Source organism: Thunnus maccoyii, chromosome 24 (genome assembly GCF_910596095.1).
Source record: "Thunnus maccoyii chromosome 24, fThuMac1.1, whole genome shotgun sequence".
Lineage (NCBI taxonomy): Eukaryota > Metazoa > Chordata > Actinopteri > Scombriformes > Scombridae > Thunnus > Thunnus maccoyii.
In genome coordinates, this window is record NC_056556.1 from 14,938,139 (window position 1) to 14,960,308 (window position 22,170).

Consider the following 22,170-nt stretch of genomic DNA (forward strand, 5'->3'; position numbering starts at 1 on the left):
CACACTGAAATGGAGAGCCAAAAGCTGTTTTTCAATGTCATTTTCACAGTGAGGCGCTCAAAAAGCTCTGTCCCCCTTTATCTAAAATCAATTAGTGATTCTAACTTTGAAGCTACAGCCAGGAGATGGTTAACATCACTTAGCACAAAGACTGACTCCATAAAAGGTTGCAAAAAAAATCCACCAGCCAGCACCTTTAAAACACCCTAGAGCCATGCCAGTCATTTATATGACTTATATATATTTAGATTTTCAAAAAATGTCAAACTATTCCTTTAAGATATTCAATAAATGCAGGAAGCTGAATGCAGATGTTATATTTCATGGTTTGCAGATATACAGTAAGTGCTGTAATATCTGTAATATCCTGAATATTGTGAAGCTTTTTAACTTGAGTTACAAGTATGTAAATTATAATCAATATACAGTGGATATAGGTGGATATACAAGCTCATATGCTCAGTTTTTATCCAGTAAAATCATAAGTGAAGTCCTGTTTAGTCAAATTAGAACTACTAACTGGAAAATTGGTTGAAAAAAGGTATTTGGTTGAGTTATATCAATAACACTTAACAAGAAAGTGAAATACTCCTTTAAAATAATAGAATTCCATTTGTTTTGTCTTGTTTTACACATAGAAAGATGCAATATAGCAAAAAAAAAAAAAAAGCATTAAACAAGCAAGAAAGAGGTTGCTACAAACATTTATAATTGACAATCCATCCTTTTGGGTGATCAACAAAAGCAAAAAGGTGCCACAGCTTCATCCATGGCAACGCAAAAAAAAAAGAAAGAAACTCCCTGGTTATAAAGTGTTCAAAAAGCTGTCAAGAAGAAGAGGGGAAGAAAAGGTTTCATACTTGTCTCTCCTCCAACATGGCAGCGTGTCCCGGCCAACCATCATCGCCCCTGTTACGCATTAACCGTCGTGACTCTGTGAGCCAGGGAGCCGGAGCTGATAATGCTGGGAATCCGACATTAACGTGTTAACTGGACCTAAATGGGTTTAGTCTGTGTCGGATTGCTGGACTGCCATCAGGGCAGGACTGTGTAACTGCATGCAGCTGCCCCCGGACGCTGGCTTCAACAAATGACCCATTTCACAGCTCACAAAAGCCTTGAGCCCCCAAACTATGTGAACGAATCCATTCCTGTGCTTTTGGAAGGACACCCGCTCACATGTGATTGTAATATTTCTATCTTTAACCAGACTGTGGTCTCGAGATTGTTGACTGCTATTCGTCATGTAATTAATATGTTTGTTATGGTGTCTATGTGTTGGAACGCTGATTTGTTCTTAGCTACTAATAAACGTTGTTGTAATTGTTGTCAGATATCACGTGTTGACAATGCCAACGCTGTATGACTCAATTTACAGGATAGATTCATAGTTTTTTTTTGGTTCTCAGTCTTAAAACAATGCTGACAGACTGTACATGAGACTGTTACTGGTCGCTGTGCTCATTCCTCCTGTCTATACTGGATGTGGAAGAGATTTATTCCCAGCTGTGATTCCAAAAAATGCGTCCTAAAGTTCAAGCTAAAGCTAATAAGAAGCTTCAGTAGTGAAATAAACAAATCCAGTTAGCTTCTTCTAAAGTCTTTTTTATGCTAAATTCTCTGTTTTTTTTTCTATTCCTCCGCCACAGCTCAGCAGGGAAACAGTCTGTGGAAACAGAAAGATGGAATTTGGTGCTAAAATGACTTGAAATTTGGAAAATACCTCCTGGATGTGTCTAACTTGTGTTAGGAAGGAAAGATTACAGCCACCAAAAACTATTTTAATGTGTATAAAATACAGAAAAGATGTGAACCTCTGCTTCAATGTGAGACTAATAAGATTTATTATTAACACTACCAAAACTATCACATTTGGGTTTGAATTACGAGAGCCATATCCTGCTTTTGTTTCCAATATTTATTGCTTATCTGCTTCAAATTTTGATAATGACGTCCTCATGGACCTTTCAGACCAAATACTCACCCAAGAGGAAACTTTGAAACTTCCTCTACCTTTCAGTGCAACAGTAACAGTCTCGCTCTTAAAGTTTCACTATGAATGAAAAGTGAGATGCAAGTTAAATGTGTTATTATTCTTATTTATTAAATTATAAAGGACAAAAGACAATGACTGCTAAGAAAGTTTAAGAAAGAAAGAAAGAATTATTGACTAGTTATCAGTTCAAACATCAAATTCTCACATCGACAGCATGATGACTCTTGCTTGTTGTCTTGTTAAGATGATACAATATGCTTAAATAACGTTTTAGCTCCTGATTTAATTCCTGTAGAGCTGCTACCATTAGTCGGATCAACAGAAATATAATCACTAAATCCCTTTAGTCATTTTTCAAGCAAACATGGTGAAAAAGTGCAAAACATTTTTGGATTCTCTGCTTCTCTTTGTCATATTTGATAGTAAACTGAACATTTTGGGGGTTTTGGACTTTTGGTCGGACCAAAAAAAGACATTTGAACATATCACCTTACTCATTGAGAAGCTGTGACAGGCGATTAATCGATTAATCATAAAAATAATCACCAGATTAACTGATAATGTCAACAGCGGTCAGCCTGAATTACAAAGTTAAGTTCCTGAGGCTCTTTCTTTGGTTGAAAAGACCTCAAAATAGAAAGAAAAGGATCATGATCAAATCAGCTGAGTAGAAACCAGCGAGCGATGTGAGGAGTGAGAGGACTCAAGGACCGGCTCTCCGCTGTGTGAGAGAGCGAACCATGAGCGCCGGCTTGGATCCGGACCTGCTTCTATTATTTCTTCATTTTGGGATTGTCAGGGGACCTTGAAGCATGATCGCCAAAAAAACTCTGGTGTGTGTATATAATAGCTCTCATAGCAGAAGCTTTGGTCCATCATCAACTGTTGGCAGAACATGTAATGAATGCTATACAAACTGGAAAACTGATTTCCTTAATCCACTTACATTTCTTTAGATTCTATGGTGCGGTAAGCCTATTAGGGCCACAGAGCTGTGGCGAATCGTGCAGTTAAGTGTTGAAAGTAACAGCGGTGGGAGACTGAGGAGAAAGGAACAACTGCGGCACACTTGTCTTCTGACGCCTTTTTAGAATACAGTATGTAATGCGCGATCGAATCGTTCTTACAAAAGGGAGGAAAGCTTGAGAGAGAAAGCAAAGCGCTGATTTCTTCATTGCCTATACAACCATAGCGGGGAGCTTGAATTTGTCTCTGGGGTTGCTTCTACAGTGTTTATCGAGGGGGAGAAAAAAAAAAAAAAGAGAGACCGAGGGAGACAGGGAGAGACAGAGAAGGATCAAGGTCTCTCCCTATAATTACAAAGATAGCACGGTCCCTCCCCAGCGGAGCCTCCGAGGCGTCACTCCTCGTCCCTTCATATTGTATAAAGACTGTTCTATCAGCTCAGGAACGGCATCATTGCTTGTAAATTAATTTGAGGTTCCTGTCAGTCGGGGCCCTCTCCTCTCTTATCTGGCGGTGTAATATGGGAAGCTGAGAGGCTGGGGAGATACTGCTGAGAGCGCTGGAGGAGAGTAGGTGAGGGAGGACGGGGAGGTGGGGGGGGGTGATGGAGGGGAGGGGAGTATAAAAGAGTAGATAGGAGGGAGAGGAGGGAGAAGACAAAACAAGAGAAGCGAGCGGGTCCCCTGCTGGATGTCAGGAGCGGATTCGAGGAAGGACCGGACTGGGTGATAAGTGAATATGGTCTGGCATCCTATTTACCCCTCCACCTCTCCTCCTCCTCTCTCTCTCTCTCACACACACACACACACACGCACACACACAAGCTATTTGTCATCCAGACTGGACTCTACACCCAGAGGCCTTCGCCTATCAGCACTATTTGTCCGCGTGTCACAGCCCGCGGATAAATCTTCTCCCGGGGATCCGTGTTTAAATGCGCCCCCTATTTCCAAAGGTCCAGCCCTCTCATGATCACATGTGCTCAACACACACACACACACACACACACACATACACACGCACCTCTGACCCCTTCAGTTGTTTCTAATTAACCCCTCACCCACTGTATTTAGCCTCAATTCCCTAATGGCGATAAATGGGCCTGACTACGACCCCATTTAGAGTCATGATGGTGAATTAGGAGGGACACTGACTAAATGCTGGGATGGCACTGCGGCTGAGCTAATTCACATACAATATGAGCACTGTTATGTGGTAGGAATACCCCTTTTTTATTATTAATTCATTTAAAATAGATATTCTTTGCGGCCACTGCAAAACATCTCTTGTTGCTCCCTCGCTCGTGTGTATATTAGTGTGTTATTATATGCCACACTGTGCTGATACATCAAGTAATTCATGTTGGACTGAAATAATTTGTGGCTGGCTGCACAACGAGGAGGCGAAAATGAAAAGGCAGCTCCAAATTAATAGAGATGTGCTCAATCTGAGGAGGAAGGGGGTGGGGGTGGGGTGGGGGGGCTTTTTTTCTTTCGCTAATTTCAAACTGTCAGTGTCTGTTTTTATGCGGAAGCCGATGGAGACCGTTGTGGGAAATCGCAAAAATGGCTCCGTTAATTTTAGACCGAGCGAGTGCTGCGTAATGTTGATGAAAGATTGGCCGTTAAGAGGAGAGGGATGGGGTGTTTTTTGTTTTTTTTTTGGTAAAGTGACAAAAAAGCAGTAGCCTGTAGGATTGTTGGGAGCGTTTCTATTAAGTGAGACTTGGACTTAACTACTGTCTGGCTATCAAAAGTTCTTCTCCAGCATAATACATTATAGGAAAGCTAATCATTTACTGTAATGAGTGTATGTGATGATACTCCATTGTGTTAGTGTGATTGTAAAAGCCTTTGTTTCAGCCAGGAGGTATGTTTATGTATAAAAACAATACATTTCTTCCTATTCTACATCTCCACACTAAACAAAGAATATCTTCTTCTTTCATGCGGCGCGCTGAGAAAAAGCCTCCTGTTTCAATGTCTAGCATTTACATGAAGTGACAATAAGGAAAACAAGCCTTGAATGTGCCACATATTCAGATATTTGGCAGACCTCCAAAATGGCAAAGACAACAGAGGATATCTAAGCAAATGAACAATAAGACATGCATCATCTATTGTGGACCGTTCTGCCTGGCTGGAACTGAATCCGTGAGAATAATTGGTTCATATCCAGATGCATGTGGAGGTAAACAGGAACGTAGTAACACTAGCGCTCAAGTCATTCAGCTCATCATGCTGTAAGTTCCTGAAGTACACACGCTTAAGCAAATCCCAGTTCACAGAGGATAAAAATACACTTTATTTGCTTTGAATTTCACTTCAATGCATATCACAAATAGGCTGAGTTGTAATTTCTTTCACAAAAAATAATCTAATTGACTCATGTAGTTGTTGTATTGTATTAGTTTACAGCAGACAATTATAAAAAAAAAAGATAAAACTAATATTTCCTCCTTTTTTTGCATTTGCAGGGCCTGCAGGCTGGGTAGCAGAGACGCAGGCCTTTTGATGTCTGGGATTTCTAAGCCTCTAGCGCCACCTGGTGGAGGCAGGCGGACTAGCACACACATCTACAGTACTGTACATCACCTCTCTGAATGTGCTTTCCTGCTTGTTTATTATTTCCAGTGTTTCCATGTGAATTTGGTGTCATCACATTAGATTTAAGACTTAAATCTTTTTTAATTTCAGTTGACAATATAATATAACAATGTTAAAACTAGTAAACATAAACATGAAGCTAAAAACAAGTGAGGACCTAAGATGAGTGTAATAGGCTTGATGCCTTATTAAAAAACTGCACCTTTTAAAGCAAACTATATGAATTTAAGACATGTTTTTAAGTTGTATTTCATGATTAAAGCCACTAAAAGTTACACACTGTGGCACTGAGCTTTTCTTTGTCAATTATGTGCTTTTAATTTACATGATCACATGCAAGACCCTATCCAATTTGTTACATCATGAAATATTCAAGTAGCAAATCAAAAGCTGCTCAACGTGAGTGAGTCAGATCAGTTCGTCTTTCATTTGTCTAGTGTGTGTGTGTGTGTGTGTGTGTGTGTGCACGTGTGTGTGTGTGTGAACGTGTCCACCATTCAGTTAGTGATGTAACAGATTAATCTTCCTGCGTGCAACAGAGAATAAATCACTTGTACATAATTAGCAGGTTATAACTGACACAGAGTTTCATCTTAATTACAGGAGGGAAATTTGTTCCATTAATTTTATTAGGTTTGCATGAACACATCTTAACTAACTTAATCACCCCACTCATTGTTCTGATCAATGTTCACAACAACCTGACGGTCACTTAATTAATATTTTATCCTGGGAACTACAGCTTTTAATAATAACCGTGCATTGGTATGCATAGAATTAATGTAGCGTTAAGTTGCATTACAGCTTAGTTGACTATTCATATTTCATGTTAGACAGCGGTAAGCGTTTGCAGTGGTTGGGTTCATTTAAACCTAGGGGGCCAGCTGTTGTCTTATAAAGGTCAGTCAAATGAAATCTAGAAACTAAGAGCTCATGTTTAGCAGTGGAGTGGTTCAGAAGCCAGGTCATCTGAAGAAAGAAGCTATAAAGTAAGGCTATGTGTCATTTTTGCCAACAAATTTAACAAATTCATGTAACAATTCATTTGTATGACTGTTGCATTGTGGTGTAATACATCAAGCCACGTGACATTCATTGAGAAAACCTTTCCCACCATTGGGAAACCATGCACATACCATACACTCACACACATATGTATACTATGCACACATATGCAGTACCACTTCTAATTAGACATGAAAGCAAATGACTCATAATGCAGCAAAGCTCAAACACAAAACAAGAATGAATGAATTTTCTCACGCAACTTCTGCTCATCACTCACACACAACAGGTGACTGAACAACCAACAAATGCAAAACTGCAGAGAAAATTATTCAAAGCAGCCGCAGCAGCAGCAACACACTAGCTTCAGTGTGAGCAAACAAGACCCGGAACAAAACCTCCATTACAACAACAAACTGCACAACAAGGAGCTGAAAGAGACATTTATCCATCAGGAAACTAACCAACCATCACAGATACACAAACAAACAAACAGAGGGTGTGTTCCACTTACATTTCTGACGTCAAAGTCCTCCATTCTGCACCTGTTGATGTTTTGTGTTTTGTTCGGCGCTAGCTAGCTAGTGTTACAAAAACGCTGTAGCTAATATCATTAGCAACAATGGAAAACAAGATAACTCTGCCAGTTGTTTCATTAAAATAATGTTGCTAACTTTCTATTGTTTGCTGGCAGGCCGGATAATGGCTGCTGGCTTCAGAAGTCACTTCACAATTTCATTTCAAGAGACGTGTCCATTCACAGTTTCGCGGTGGTTTCACAGTGACTGACCGCATCTGCTTGTTTGATACTAATTAAATGATCATAATGTACCTGAACACACACACATTTACCCGCCGCACCGCAGGGAGGCGCTGTTTCACTCAATCAAGGGAAAAAAATTGGGAACATGGCCTTGACAATAATAATAAAAAGTGTCTCAGTGTGTCACAAATGAAACTTATTAAGTCCATTTTATTAAAATGACAGTGATAGCTATTTGTGAGGGATTTCATGGTGTCCTGGCTTGCCTTGGTGCCACCGAAAAACCGGCACTATCTATATTTTAGGGTGACCACAGGGGGTTCCAGGATGCCACATTGGTACTGCTACATCATTGCATTATTGTATTTAGTGTACACCATGGATATATTATAACAACCAAGGTTGTCAGAAGTATTGATACTTTGATACTTTTTCGATACCAAATGTTTAAAAGGATACAATCTCCATTAATTATACATTCAATCATAATGAAATTACCAAAGCTATAAAAAAACAGATATACAATCAGATTTTCAACACAAGGCTGCACAGATGAAACAACGGGGAAGAAATTCTGGTATAGTGAAAACCTTAATAAGAACTTAATACAATAATGCAGTGGCCACGAGGTGCAAAACACAACATTTCACAAAACACAACAGTTGGAGAAAATGCCGTGGTTTGTGAAATGTTTTTGTTTTGTGAAGTGTTGTTATGTTTTGTGAAATGTTTTTGTTTTGTGAAGTGTTGTTATGTTTTGTGAAATGTTTTTGTGTTTTGTGAAGTGTTGTTGTGTTTTGCACTTCAGGGCCACCGTACTATTACTACACTAATACTATACTAATATTCTCCTAATACATCCATGGTGTACATGCTCCTTTTTGCATCCAAATAGCACCGGAAGTTCGTTTCCTTCGCCCGTTCTTTCAAATAAAAGACTCGTGCTACTGGTCGTAATGACATTTGGATTTTATTTTGAAAACTCATACAGGAAGCTCGTACTTTATTTAGGCAGGATGCGTAGCCACGCCTCTCTAGCTGTCAGCCAATCACAGTGCGACGAGCCTCTTCCAATGTTTCATCACAAACACTGGCCGGGTGAAGGAGCGTCAACTCATCTTTCATTTGTGTAAGTCACATCAAAGTAATGAACAAACGTCATGTATGTTATATGTTTATGTAGCCAGGTGTGCAGTCATTTACAGGCTGGCATGGCTAAGCGTTTGCTCGCCAGGATATAGCACAAAAGTTTGTCAAAGTTAATGTCAGACGGTTGAATTGTCGGTCGGCTAGCGTTACAGTTATCTAACGTCCAACAGCAGCAGCAGCAGCAGGAGGGGAGATGAAGATGTTAGCTGGTCTGGTCACACTGATATTCACCTTATCAAGTACTTCTAACTATTGTAGCTTAGCACCCGATAGGTAACCCTAACCCTAGTTAGCCACATTAGGTGTTAACGGCTAGAAGGTCACGCCGAACTTCAAGTAAAAAACGCACAATACAATGTTTTTCCTTTTTGCAAGCACATATAGTTAGTAAAACACGACGTCACTCTTTAAAAATCATTAGGATACTAGTTCAATTCGTCATATAGTCTACTGTACACAAAGAAGTACACCATTCAATAAATATCAGCTTTTGGAGTTGGTTCCCATCTTATTCATTGAAAAATAATCAAGAATATCGTTGAATCTTTAACGTACGCAGTTGTAAGACCATAACTCCTAGCTAGTTAAGGCTTTGGACTTCTGTTTTTTTGATGGACACAATAATGACAGCATAACGCAATACAGCTCAGAAGCTCAGTGTGCGGAGCTGTGATTGTGTAATTATCAGGTGTTTGTAGTAAAAAAAAAATTTGCTTCCATTAATCAACAGTTTCCTCTACCAAAAAACATATTGCAAGTTACACCAGTATAGTATCTATTGCAGGGCTAGCAGTTGTACAGGTGAAGGTTGATATTTTAGATTTGGCATATGTTGTCCCACATTAATCTGACAGCCCCCATAAGCTTAAGGGTGGTCTGGAATATAGGCGAAGTAGTCTATATTTAGATCAGGTCAGCAGCAGACTGTAAGAAGCTAATCTGAGATGGGTGTGGGGGTTAGGCAAGACTTGGTTCACCAATGATGCATTTGTCTTTACACTTGCCTCAAGGACAGTTGGTAAGGCTTATTAAAACAGAGGATGAAGCAACAAAAAGGAGAAGAAAGTGCAACAAAAGCAGAACTGTTCTCACTGTTTACATCAGGATAGCACCTAGAATGACCATCATGCCTTAAGCTTACAACAATAGTAATATAATTTAACTGTGTACCCTTTAGCATGGTAGTAGAGAAATATTCACTGTACTTTAAGTTACTCTAAGTTCTGCATGTTCTTGTTTTTAGGTGGTTTTATGATGCTGGTGGTGCAGTTGCTGAGAGGTGCAGTGAAGCATGCTGGGAGCAGATCCCTGTGCAGTGTTGAGCAATTGATCTCAGCAGGACGTGGTATCAGCTCGTCCTCACGAGAGTTATCTGCTATTGGGAGAACTCAGTCATCATCCTGCACAGATACGGACCACCCCAAAGTCCTCATCACGGGTTGGTTTTTGCACATTTTGCATATTTTATGGTGTCCAGCTTGTCTGTCAGTTCTTTTGATGTTGTCAGGCAGTTATTCTCTTTTGCTTATTTTTCTTTATTATCTACTCAAACAACACTATCATTATGGTAGTCAATTCTTCCATTTTTATCCTTCTAGGAGGACTTGGACAGCTGGGCGTGGGGCTTGCCAAGTTGCTTAGGTAAGTGGTTCACATAACTGTTATTATAAATGTCCAAGAGTGGCGCCTAAAAACCTGAAAAAACACATCTTCTGTTTGTGGTTAATTGATCCATTGTTGTCCCCTATGACAACTGCACTTCTTAGAAATCAAATTTGTCATAGAGACCTGTTCCCAGAACTGACCATGTTCATGTTTCACCCTCAGGAGGCGGTTTGGAAAGAACAACGTGATCTTGTCTGACATCCGGAAACCCCCCAACCATGTCTACCATAATGGTGTGTATATACCTGACAAATGTTCACCTAGAAGTGAGAATCAAAGACAAATAACTGATTTTAGACTTACAGTTTTTGGACAAATGAGGCTGAGATACCACATTCCCCTCCTTCAGTAACCTCAGTTAATAAGAACATTATGCAGCCTTGAGATATATCTTGCTGCAGTGTGATTCATCTTTTTTTAACTGAACAACCTTTGAATTGAAGTAGAAAGAGCAGGCAAGACAAGGTACACAACCCACACTGTGTGATCTTTAGTGGGAGGTTACATTCTCTCTGGATCCAAATGCTAAACATGTGTACCTAGAACACCACTCTTGGAGTAAAAGTGGGTGTTCTCATGTCCTCCGCAGGTCCGTTCATCTTCTCAGACATCTTGGACTATAAGAACCTCAGGGAGATTGTGGTCAACAACAACATCAACTGGCTGGTGCACTACTCAGCTGTGCTGTCAGCTGTGGGAGAGAACAACGTCTCACTGGCCAAAGAGGTCAACATCACAGGTACACGCACAAACAGGACTTTTTTTCAAATGTTAATATATATTTGCAGCGTTAAGAAATACATGTAAGCAGCCAGGCTCACAATGTCCTTCACTTCATGTTGCAGCAGCACGTAGAGCTTATGCACAGCCTCTCTCTCTTTGTAGGTCTCCATAACATATTAGACATAGCAACCGAACATGGTCTGCGTGTGTTTGTCCCCAGCACGATCGGTGCCTTCGGTCCATCCTCGCCCAGGGACCCCACCCCTGAGCTGTGTGTGCAGAGACCACGCACCATCTACGGTGTCTCCAAGGTCCACGCAGAGCTGATGGGGGAGGTGAGACGCAAACGTTCATGGAGACGTGCAGATAGACACAAACACAATGACTTACTTGTGTTCAAAATGTGTTCCTTTAATTCCCTTTTTAGCGCAAGTAATTTTGTTTGGTTCTCTCTGTCAGTACTATCACCACAGGTATGGGCTGGATTTCCGCTGTCTCAGGTATCCAGGCATCATCTCAGCTGACTCGCAGCCTGGAGGTGGAACCACAGGTAAGCAGGTGTGGAAGTGCTGGTGTCTCTCCACTCATTGTTGTCATTGATTGTCTTAAATATCTTGGCATCACTTCATCTCGATCTGTTTCTGTATTTCACAGACTATGCCGTCCAGATCTTCCACGCAGCCGTGAAAACCGGTCATTTTGAGTGCAACCTGCACGGCGACACACGGCTTCCAATGATGTACATTGGTAACGCCAGACTTTGTTGTTTTCTGGTGGAATTGTGGGTCAACGTTTTAACTTTCCAAGCCATATTCACAGTCTTGTCATCTCCTCCTTTTTCCCCTCCTCCTCCCCCTTTACATCCTCCTTTTGTTCAGATGACTGTCTCAGGGCTACTCTGGAGTTTCTTGAGGCTCCGGCGGACACGCTGGTCAGCCGCACCTACAATATCAACGCCATGAGCTTCACGCCGCACGACCTCACCAAGGAGATACAGAAAGCCCTGCCTGACCTCAAGGTCACCTACAGTGTGGACCCTGTGCGGCAGGCTATAGGTGAGATTGCTGGAAGGAATGAATGGATTGATGAGTTTTGCTGGGATATCAGTATCACATATGTTTTCTCTCACTGCTTTCAGCCGACGGCTGGCCAATGGCGTTAGAGGACAGCGCGGCGAGGCGGGACTGGGGCTGGAAGCACGAGTATGACCTCCCAGAGTTGGTGCAGACCATGTTGACTCACATCACCACGGGAAACCAGCTGGCACAAGCATACTGAGCCTTTTGTAGCAAAAAATCTGTGAAAATCAGCCAACTCCATACAAAGCTTTACTTGAAAGTTTGTGACACTGAAGATTTAAGCTTTTTTTTTTTAGAGAGATCCTAAATATTAAAAAAGTAACATAATCAGACCACCAGTTTGACAATGAAAGTTACATATAAATCTCCAGAGGCAAAAACATTCCATATCATTCAGTATATTTTTGATTAGATTTGTGATTTTCATCTCATTTTTCTTTTTCCTCTCCATTCTCTGACCATCCATCATCATCTGGGATCGGAGCTTTTGTGTGAAGCTTAAGATGTGCTTCACTGAATGTACTGTATGTGTGTATTTACGTCCTTGTCGTGTTGTATCTGTAAGTATACAGATGACTGTGTGAGCAGGAACGCGTAGCATCTGTTGTAGCTGAACGCTTGCCTTAGGGGGGGGCACTTCTGCCGTCCTGGCAACCAGTTGGCCTTTAGTAAGAGCTGCACTCCAACTGGTCACCAATATGTACTGTAACCATAAACACTGAAAGGCTTTACTGTGGGTACTGTTACTACAGAAACTGCTGAAGTAACCCTAGCTTTAACTGAAATTGCCTGCTGCAGTTTTCTCTTGTGATAGTTTCAGGAAGGGAAACCGATCAAAGTAAATGTTTGAGTTGAACTAGACCAGCTTTTAAGAGCTACTTGACCTCACTAGTGTGCTTTTATGTATTTTTTTTCTTGTTGTTTCATTTATATTTAAATATTTTTTATTGTTGCTGTTCTGTTCTGTTTAGAAGCTGCAGCCTGGGTGCTAAATATTTATGAATGTTGAATCAATGAAGGCATTAGCAGCCATTTTATTTAAGGAAAGTAGAGCTCTCTGTTAGTTTTTGTAAATGTTGATGTTATTTATATTGCCATTATTTGCTTTTCTGGTTAAATCAAAAGGACTTTTCTAAATAAATCCTTGTTTGAAACCATTTCTTATGACTTTTCCTCTGACACTTACAAACACACTGTATCTAAAACACTCAACCTTACCAATAATGCTTAAATTTACTGCACAGAAACAATGAAACAGTTCAGAAACATCAAGAATTACACCCACAACTCAAGCACCTTATTCACTGTGTAACCCCTGTCACACTGTGCGTCCTGCTTTAGTTTTTGCTGTGTGCCGCTTTGCCTTTGCCGACACGTCTGGATGTGGGCTGATGTGACCTGGAACAGGATTGTGGAGCCTCCCGGTGGCCAACGCTGCCCGCTGCAGTTTGAGCTGCAGGATGTCACTGAGCAAGGAGACCTCTTGATGTAGACTTGCCAGCATCTGACCCTCTGTGGCCCTCACCGCTGCACGCACCAGCTCCAAGACAACCTGCAAAGAGTGCCAGATTCAATGCAAGTCAGGGCACGAAAGATATTCTCAAACAGTTTGAATCTTACTTCTTTGTCCAGTTGCTCATCCTCAGGAACATCCACCTCCCCTAGAGTGACCCTTGACCCGTTTCTGAGACTCATCAGCTCCTCCTCCTTCTGTTGCAAAGTCGCTGTGAGCTGGGCTTGCTGGCGCTGATGCTCCCACTCGTGCAGCTCCATGCCCTGCAACACAAAACCCAGCTGTCCATATGGTACATAGCATACAAGCATTCTGACTGATAACAGCTAATGAACATAAACATTTAATATATAATCATTGCAAGGGGATGTCAAACCTTCATTACCTGTGCTAGAGGACAGGGTGTGGGTGGCAGCTGCACCTCCAAGTGTACCTGAGCGATCGACATGTTAGCAGCTCCACTCACCACCGCCTGGAAAAGCCTCCGCTGAGCGATGCAGGTGTCTGTGAGGTACTGGGCGAACTCATGTCGGTGGACGGCGGTTAGGTTTGGCAAACGCTCGGACAGTGTGTCCATGAGCATGGATGACAGTTTAGGTACGTCGTGACCTGAGGGAGAGAAGAGAATGGATTTAAAAAGTTTAAAAAAGCCAGAGAGGAGGTAAGATGTAAGTAAGATGAACTTTGTGCTTTCTGGCTTTGAAAAGGAGCACAACTCATACTAACACAGCTTCCAGGACCCACATCAGTAATACTGCATGAAGGTCGTTTTAATAAGACACACCGGGGATGAATCACTTAGATCTGGGTTGAAAAAGAACATCTGTACTTGATGATCAAAAATGACATGCATTCATATGAATTTTGAGCATTTGTACTGCAGAGAAGTGCACTGCAATACAAGCTTTTTTCAAAAGACAGACAAAAATGTGCAACCCAGTTACTAAACCCAGTTACTTTTGTGTTGTGGTTGTCTGTCTACAGAGGCTAGATATATCAACAACACTTACTGTGATTGAAATTCAAAAAGTGACCTTTTTAACAGCACTGGCAAGTGAACTCTTTGAGAGCTTTCAGAAAAAACAGCACTCAGCAACGATTTATGAGTGCGTTATTTCAAGTTACATCATGAAGTGTGAATACATGTGTTTTTGTACAATGTTAGGCCTTTGAATTGAAATGTCTGATGAATGGGTGTTTACACATAGTGACTGAATGGTAGCACATCACTGTTCTTCAGCACAAATTGGAAACAAACCAGAGGAAGAAAAGAAGCCGGCTGTTATTAGACAGCAGCGGCTTCAATCATGACCTCCGGGTGAATCAGTGTGTGCAGTACGCTGCTGTTTACTCTGACCGTCCAGCTGTGGGAAGATGTCTTTGGCAATCACGGCTGCCTGGATCACATTAGGCCAGGAGAAGCCACGGGATGCTGCGAACATAGCGATGTCATACACAAACTCCTGATGGAAGCGCCGCCGCTCATCACAGAAGTCTGGCCATGAGAAGTAACAGCTGAGTCTCTGCAGACCAGCCTCTCTCTGACGGACAGCGACACAGACACAAGGACAAACATTTTATGTTAAATTCAAGTCATATCAGCTTCATGTCAGTGTGACTTGTTGGCCAGTCTGATGCAGAGTCACTGTGCTCCTTCTTGCTACTTCAGATGACGTTATAAAATGAATTCCAAGACTTGACAGAGTGTTCTTAGTCCAACTAATCAATAGCTGAAAAAACCACATACATTTGTAGATCTGTAATGTGGTGCCTTCAGGTGTTGCTTATAGGTTCCTGCTTAAAAATTCAGAATTTGTGCTTCTGAATACTAATAATTTGTGTCTGATGTGGTCCTTGTCCCTCATTGAGAAATCAGAATCTATGAACATGCAAATATCTTTCTTTTAAAATTACAATGGCCTCCAAACTAGTTGTGACATCACAAATCATGCTCGTATGAACACGTCTTAAATTCAGATTTAAAGGTGAGCACAGAGAAGTGGAGGGGGACTTTAATTCACAAAGCCGTCAGATAAATGGAGTTAAAAGTATAATATTGTACCCTAAAATGTTGTGGAGATATAAAGTAGCATATAATGTAAGTAAAGTATATACCTTAGAATTGTAGTGAAGCACAGTACTTACTGACCATCACTGGATCTAATGTTTTAATAGTTTAATTTTAAGAACTTTAAAATGACATTTAGTATCAATCTCTGTAATGTATCTGGAAGGCTTACAGTAACTACTGTAGCTGTTAATGGCTTTTCTGGGTTTAGCTATATAGTATTTTATACTACGGAGATTAAATATTATCGTCTGGCCCCAGAAATACAGTAAACAGCTGTAATGGCCAATTACAAGGTATAAAGTGCGATACAACGTGCTTTGAAGGACATCCAAAGTTTTCATCCTAGTTTGTTATTTCCTGATTGGGACCGATTATGTTCGTGAGTTAATATTCCTGGCAGCATTTAAAAGCAACATAATAAAACGATTTTCTCTTTGCATCAATTAAATCAATATTTCAGGTTTTTACTTAATGCCTACCTGGAGTCTCGCTATCTGTGATATTTCACTCTCTGTAAGGGAATCCATCCTTTATTAGAGACACAAGCGAGCTCGGTTGCTATTGGAGACGGACGTACGCCGCTGTTAACGGGATGACGTCAGATTCATTCCCTTCGCTTCCGTCATATAAAGACAACATATCATATTTAATTAACTCTTAATTAAATATTGTGATGTAGCTGTTATTGTTGGTGTTTTCAGAGAGTTTAGGGTAGAGAGCAGCAGAGCTGGTAATTGATGTAAACAGGCTTATCAGTCCGCAGATGGCTCAGGCTGCTCTAATCCTCTTTTAGCTATATGAATCCCACTCCCCCTTTTCTTTTCTTCTCTCCCCTCCTCCTGTATTCTGTTTTCATCTCCTGTGTCTACTCCTCCTCCTTCTCTGGTTCTTCAAGTAAAAGCTAAAGCGGAGGGTTTTTTTCTAATGGAACGATATCAGATATACGGTGTCAAGTAAGCAGTAATTAGAAAAACATTACCGGTCAGCGTTTAAAAGTAAAAGATGAGTTTCAACGTTGTTGTTTTTTTTCTCTCACTGGACATTTAAAAGTAATCAGATTTGAATGCTGAATGTAATCTTCCTTAGTATTACACACTTGCTGTGCACTTTATTAGGAACACCTGTGCAATCAGTGGGTGATTTGTTAATTCTTAGCAGGGCTGGGGGGTGGCCCAGTGGGAGGGTAACCCTAGGACTGCAGGATTATTATATAGGCCTAGCCTAATTCTTGATTATATGATTGCAATTATAATTTCTATTTAATACAACTGCTATGAGGCTAAATACATATTTTGTGTAAGTCTATTCTTTTACTGGATGTTGACATTATTTTTCAAAATACACCACAGTTTTGACTAGAACCTGACCAACACTGGATATTTGGGGCTGATGCTGATACCAATCAAACACTTCTGACAAAGATAAGTAATGGAGGCATGATATTTAACAATAAACTTTATTGTCCAAAATGACAACAGTGCACTGAAACTCACTGCTACATGTCACTTTGATTATGAAGGTGACACTACTCTATAGAGTATATAGGTTACAGTATAGTATATAAATCAATATTTATAGTATATAGTTTGGAGAATAGTATAGATCCAAGACAAAATGGACAGAAGGGCGGGACTGACACAAAAAGGCGCAAATACAAATCCATCTGCTACTTCAGCACCACAGACAGCGCCATGGATTTATCAATACTCAGCACAGTTAGGCTACTGATATTTCAGAGCCATGGTTGGAGCCATAGATTCTAGCTCGCACAAACCTCAGTCAGATCAATGAGTCAGGCGGACTAGACTAACATATTCGACTAAACAATCCCTCTGCCACTACACTCTCTCTGCTACTAAGGGGATGGAGAGGGGGGATGGCAGATTTACAAGGGGATTCATTTTGGTTAACAAGGGGGATGGCGTCCCCTTCATCCCTCCTTAAATTTCCTACTGTGTGCAGTCTAATCCAATCCAGTATAAATCTAATTTTTGAGGGGGGAATCATGATACTAAAATTCTGGCTCGTTCTTATTACTTTGATTCCCTATATTTAAAAATAAATAAATAAACAAGCCTTTACTTGGTATTTTTATCTTTCCCGGTTGCCTCTAAAGTTACACATTTTAAGACTCTGGCCTCTATTCATTTCATTAGGGTTTTGTTACAAAATAGATTCACATTTGATCATGAACCATGCTCTTTCTGCACCTGGTGAACAGAAACCTATAATATTTTGGAAATTACATGTACATCAGGTTATTTTTAAAGCTTGATAATGTCCCAGTATTTAAATTTTCCCATATTAGACAATCTTCTATCTAGTATATCTCATTTGATTAATCTAATAAAAAATTCAGACAAATACCATATTCATACATCAAAGTGGAGAGGCATCAAACACAACTTTGTTTATGATTGATTTATCATTTTTAAATACTTAAAATAGGCTACAGCAAATAAGAACAAATCTACAATTATTAAGGCAATGTCTCAGTATTCAGAGATTTTGAATGAGACTGCTCTGAGTGACATTATCATTGTGTGGTGTCAAATTATTTGTGAATGTCTGGCAGGTCCGCAATATTGTGCCAATGTATCATAAACTAAAATGCATGGGCGCCACGCATTAATGTGGAAGTGTAATTTACTGTACTTCCGGTAGTACTGCTATCTTGACGCATGTGTGAACATGCGCCTCATATCTGCGCTCTGGACGAAACGGAGCTGAACGAGCAGCGCTGCTCTCGGAGCAGATCACACACTGGCTACTGCTCACTGCTGGTCATGATCAGTACACCTGACTTCAGTATCTTTCTATCAATAACTGTTTTCTCTGGATCTATTATCCGCTATTGATCTTCTGTCGGTATGCGTCCATATTGGTAAGATTGATCTCTTCTCCCTCTTTTAACTCCTGTTGCTTAGCAAACAATATTCTTCTATAAACTCTCAAATAACAGGCATATCAGACCTGTTGTGGGTGCACTTGTCTTTGTGTGTTGTTTATGCGTAGTGTCATTTTATAACTCCTTTCTTGTGTGTGGGAGGTGTTCAGGAAGGGGGATGCCCTTGTGTAAACTCAAAGGAGCAGTATATTAATATTTACATGCATTTACAGTATGTTTCTTTATGTGTGTGATGCAGTTTTGAACAATATGCTGATGTGAGTCACTCATGCTTACAGGATAAGTAGTGAGAGACAGCGAGCAGGAGGGATTGAGCAGATACAAAGTGGAGGGAGAGGACCTCCAAAAGTAGGCCACCCATAATATAATCTCTCCCTTGCCTCCTTCTTCCATTGTCCTGCTGACTGAAGCGTTAAGCACAGACAGTATTCCACTTCGTTTTCTGTTGATTTTAAGGAGAAGAAAAGTGCAGCCCATATCTGAATGTCTTTAAAATGTAGATGAATATAGCAAAGATGGGAGTTTTGGTTCCTAAACTGACTATAGGTTGAAAATTCAAACCATGGTCAGTGTGTTCTGTTGTGCAAAAACACCTGCTTTCATTTACTTGAAGCCCCCCTCCACTCAGACATTGTTTCTCTCATTGTGACTTACACATACCAGCAGGATTTTGTGACATCACAACTAGTTTGGAAGCCAATTATAGTCCAATATGTAACTGGGACAAGTGTGATATGGAAACCTGAAACCTCCAGTGCACAAATGTTTTCAGTGAAGTAGAAGTTTTCCAGCAGTTAAACTGGACTTTTCAATAAGGGAAGTGGAGTCAATGTAATTTTAATTTTTTCTAACAAGGTATTTGAAGTTATTTGTGGAAAAAAACATATAAGAACATATTTGATATAAATTATTATTTAAAATAGACCATTGTAATACACTTTAAACATGTCTGGAGAGGCTCTTTTTGGGCTCAAATTTTGTCAGAACTTCATTTCAAGTTAAACACTGAACAGACGTATCTCCACCTGAATGCTGTTGTAACATCATCAGATACGAAGCAGAAGGGATGAATTCTTTGATTTATCCACAAGGAATACCCATTAACTTTAACTAACAGTTTTCCAGGGAACAGCTGCCTCGCTCCTGTCAACACAGGAACTACTCATCCCTGACTTCCTGTCTACCCAGAATTCTCTGAGGCCCACCTACACCTCATCTATTTCTGTCTTTCATTAAACCTGTGAAGCATGTGTCAGTTAAATAAGGAGTTACATAAGTCTGAACAATGCAATTATTTGCTCAATAAAATGATATATTTTTCCAAGGACATTTATATCCTGTTATTTGAAATAGTAATAGATGTGGTGTTATCAAAAGCACATAAAGGGGTGTTTTAAAGATTAGATGTTATAATTGCAAATATTTTTGCAATATAGTGTCCCTGAACACCAGCAGGAGACTCTGCTCTGATTGAATTTGAAAGTTTTCAAGGACTTTAATGGTAAAATATTCTTTCAGTTTGTTGCTCTTGAGAGTTTTTTTTTTTTAAGATGTGTCTTTATTTTTGAGATTTGTTCTCAGAGACAAAATCAAAAAACCTTGAGAGACACCAGAATTCAGTTATGCAGAATTTAAACAAAACTGAGAGCAAAATGCTTTTCTCATGAGCTTCTTGTATAATCCAGCTTTAAACATATAAGAAATGTAAGCTATGTGTTCATTTTTAATTAGATTTCTTTTTATTTTTTAATATCAAATATTGAAACAGAGTCTTCATTATTGCATTATTTGAGTTACCAAATTCATCCAACAGTTACTTTTAGTGAGGAGGATCAGTGGTCAGAACACTACTTCAATACAGAAAATGTATTGAAGTAGTGTACTTAAAGCTGCTCTGATGAATATTTTTATATAAACAATGGTTCAAATAACTACTTGTATGTGAAAAAGTGTTGCTTGTACTGATGAACCCACAGAAAATGATCACCCAACTCTGCAGTTTCCCTCGGTTCTGTGGAGGACTTTAGCGCCTTAACCTTTTTTTTTGTTTTACGGCCCGCTACTTTATTGTTTTTGGTCAAGTCTCACTGCTCTCGTCAGTGTTGTTTGCCACAGCAGCAGGTAGCTGTTTTGCTGTTTTGCAGAAAAACAGCTCTGATAAACCCAGTGTACATTACCTGCCCAGAACCAAACTGTAGACAGACAAAGTTAGCAACTAGCTTGTGAACTTAGTGGCGCATTTAGCAGCTAAGGAGCTAGCCCAGTGTGGGACACTCTGGGACTGAAATAGTGCCAGTTGCTCCCCATTGAAAAGCTTTCCTTATGCAGAACTGAAAAATTCTGCGTGAAAACACTTCCAATAAGGCATAAATTTTACCTTTATATCGCTTGTCCGAGTGAGTCTTCTTAACCTCATTCTGATGCACCAAGCTGTAATTGGCTCATTACTTCCCACCATAAGCGGCGTTAGTGCACAGTAGCCAGCAGTTTATTTAGGGGAGGCTCAGTCTGTTTGCCAGTAGTTACTGCAAATTTAAAAAAAAAACAGGGTTTTGTTGAGGGTTAAATGTGTTCAGAGATAATTTTGGGGAAGCTAAGGTTCCCCCTAGTCTCTTAATAGCCTATGCTCCCTACAGAACTACAGTTGGTGAGAACCACAGTTGAAAAAGGTGTTTGAGCCCATTCCACATTCGAAAACAAACTGGGACAAGCAACACAAAGGTGAGATTTATACTTTAAGACTAACTGGTTAACTACCCCATCTCAGATAAAGAGTAACGAGTAGACCCCTCCCTTAGCTTTTCAGTGGGAAGCATCCTGGACAATCCCAAACCGGGCTTGGTAAAGACCAAAACAGAGCTAAGAAGGGAGTGAATATTGAATTTACAGTCACCAAGTGAACAGAAACATGACTCTGAATAAATGCTCTGGTGGATGTTTAAATGGTTAAAACTGTAATAGCCTACGTCAGTGTTGTGTTTACGTCTATGGTTTACGCCTTATAGTGCTGCCTCCAAGTGGTCAAAAATCAATAAGTACAATCTTGAGGTATCTGTACTTGTACCTTACAAGCCACTAGATTTATTGAAACACTCTTTGTTCACCCACACAGGTATCACTCACTGCCTTATTAGACCTCCTCTCAGGACTCACTCTCCTGTCCAGCTTCAACCTGAGCAGAGGTTTAATCATCCAGTATAAGTGAAAACACCTGTGTGGGTGTGCAAGGCCTTTAACAACTATAATTACTTTGCAGATTAATATTTTACATAGAAATGTTTGATTATCTTATAAAGTACAATAACAATAACAATAGTATACAGTGTAAAGTAGTTGAAATAAGCTTCACCTCAACCAGCTTCAATACTACTACTAATAATAATTCAGCACTATCATATATAATAATATAACACTAACACTTCTCCCTGCATAACAGTACCTTTACTATTGATACTTTAAGTACATTTTGCTGATAATACTTATGTAATTTTAAGTACAATTTTGAATGCATTTTTTTACTTGCAATGGAGTATTTATATGTTGTTGTACTGCTTCATTTACTCTAAGATCCTATCCAGACATGTTTTAAGATGTTTTAAGTTTTAAGAAAATATCTTAAAATCTTAAAATGACGTCTCCTTCATTAAAAATTCCAGAATCTAGGAATATATTTGAATATCGGACCAGGATTGGCTTCCAAAACTATTGTTACATACACGCCGTAAT

General features: G+C 40.0%; 3 protein-coding genes and 2 long non-coding RNA genes across 6 annotated transcripts in view; 2 read left to right on the top strand and 3 right to left on the bottom strand.

Annotated features, from left to right (window-relative positions):
* LOC121892176 (metalloreductase STEAP3-like) overlaps window positions 1-7,483 on the bottom strand; it is a 166,818-nt gene extending 159,335 nt beyond the window's left edge. The window contains exon 1 of the mRNA XM_042405059.1: window positions 7,088-7,483. The gene's annotated coding sequence lies outside the window, so the exon portion shown is untranslated. The remainder of the gene's footprint in view (window positions 1-7,087) is intronic.
* A 993-nt stretch (window positions 7,484-8,476) lies between these two features.
* LOC121892322 (L-threonine 3-dehydrogenase, mitochondrial-like) lies at window positions 8,477-13,110 on the top strand. The gene is made up of 10 exons (XM_042405316.1): window positions 8,477-8,694; window positions 9,729-9,923; window positions 10,084-10,126; window positions 10,313-10,383; window positions 10,740-10,889; window positions 11,036-11,208; window positions 11,333-11,423; window positions 11,528-11,620; window positions 11,752-11,928; window positions 12,012-13,110. The coding sequence occupies exons 1-10, from the start codon at window positions 8,679-8,681 to the stop codon at window positions 12,149-12,151; spliced, it is 1,149 nt and encodes a 382-aa protein (XP_042261250.1). The 5' UTR covers window positions 8,477-8,678; the 3' UTR covers window positions 12,152-13,110.
* LOC121892324 lies at window positions 10,027-10,345 on the bottom strand. Its single transcript, XR_006094381.1, has 2 exons — window positions 10,274-10,345; window positions 10,027-10,180 (listed from the first exon to the last, which is right to left on the bottom strand). It is a non-coding gene; the product is annotated as an uncharacterized LOC121892324 (long non-coding RNA).
* c24h8orf74 (chromosome 24 C8orf74 homolog) lies at window positions 12,868-19,241 on the bottom strand. 2 transcript variants are annotated; one of them, XM_042405313.1, is made up of 5 exons: window positions 18,721-19,241; window positions 14,823-15,006; window positions 13,851-14,074; window positions 13,573-13,728; window positions 12,868-13,504 (listed from the first exon to the last, which is right to left on the bottom strand). In XM_042405313.1, exons 1-5 carry the CDS (start codon window positions 18,919-18,921, stop codon window positions 13,271-13,273), a joined length of 999 nt encoding a protein of 332 aa, XP_042261247.1. In that variant the 5' UTR covers window positions 18,922-19,241; the 3' UTR covers window positions 12,868-13,270. The 2 variants fall into 2 exon arrangements, with proteins under 2 accessions (XP_042261247.1, XP_042261248.1); XM_042405314.1 differs by lacking the exon at window positions 18,721-19,241 and adding an exon at window positions 16,016-16,785.
* On the top strand, window positions 17,145-22,089 carry LOC121892323. The gene is made up of 3 exons (XR_006094380.1): window positions 17,145-18,420; window positions 18,723-18,792; window positions 19,443-22,089. It is a non-coding gene; the product is annotated as an uncharacterized LOC121892323 (long non-coding RNA).
* Window positions 22,090-22,170: the final 81 nt, after the last annotated feature.

What these genes read in the sequence shown, in the direction of transcription:
- LOC121892322 (XM_042405316.1), top strand. An exon ending in GCTTCCAATGATGTACATTG is followed by an intron (nt 11,621 to 11,751) that starts GTAACGCCAGAC and finishes CCTTTTGTTCAG; the next exon opens with ATGACTGTCTCAGGGCTACT. An exon ending in CCCTGTGCGGCAGGCTATAG is followed by an intron (nt 11,929 to 12,011) that starts GTGAGATTGCTG and finishes CACTGCTTTCAG; the next exon opens with CCGACGGCTGGCCAATGGCG.
- c24h8orf74 (XM_042405313.1), bottom strand. Translation starts at nt 18,921, where the DNA reads ATGGGCTGCACTTTTCTTCTCCTTAAAATCAACAGAAAACGAAGTGGA. An exon ending in TGTCTCTCACTACTTATCCT is followed by an intron (nt 15,007 to 18,720) that starts GTAAGCATGAGT and finishes GCTGTCCGTCAG; the next exon opens with AGAGAGGCTGGTCTGCAGAG. An exon ending in ATGAGCAACTGGACAAAGAA is followed by an intron (nt 13,505 to 13,572) that starts GTAAGATTCAAA and finishes CACTCTTTGCAG; the next exon opens with GTTGTCTTGGAGCTGGTGCG.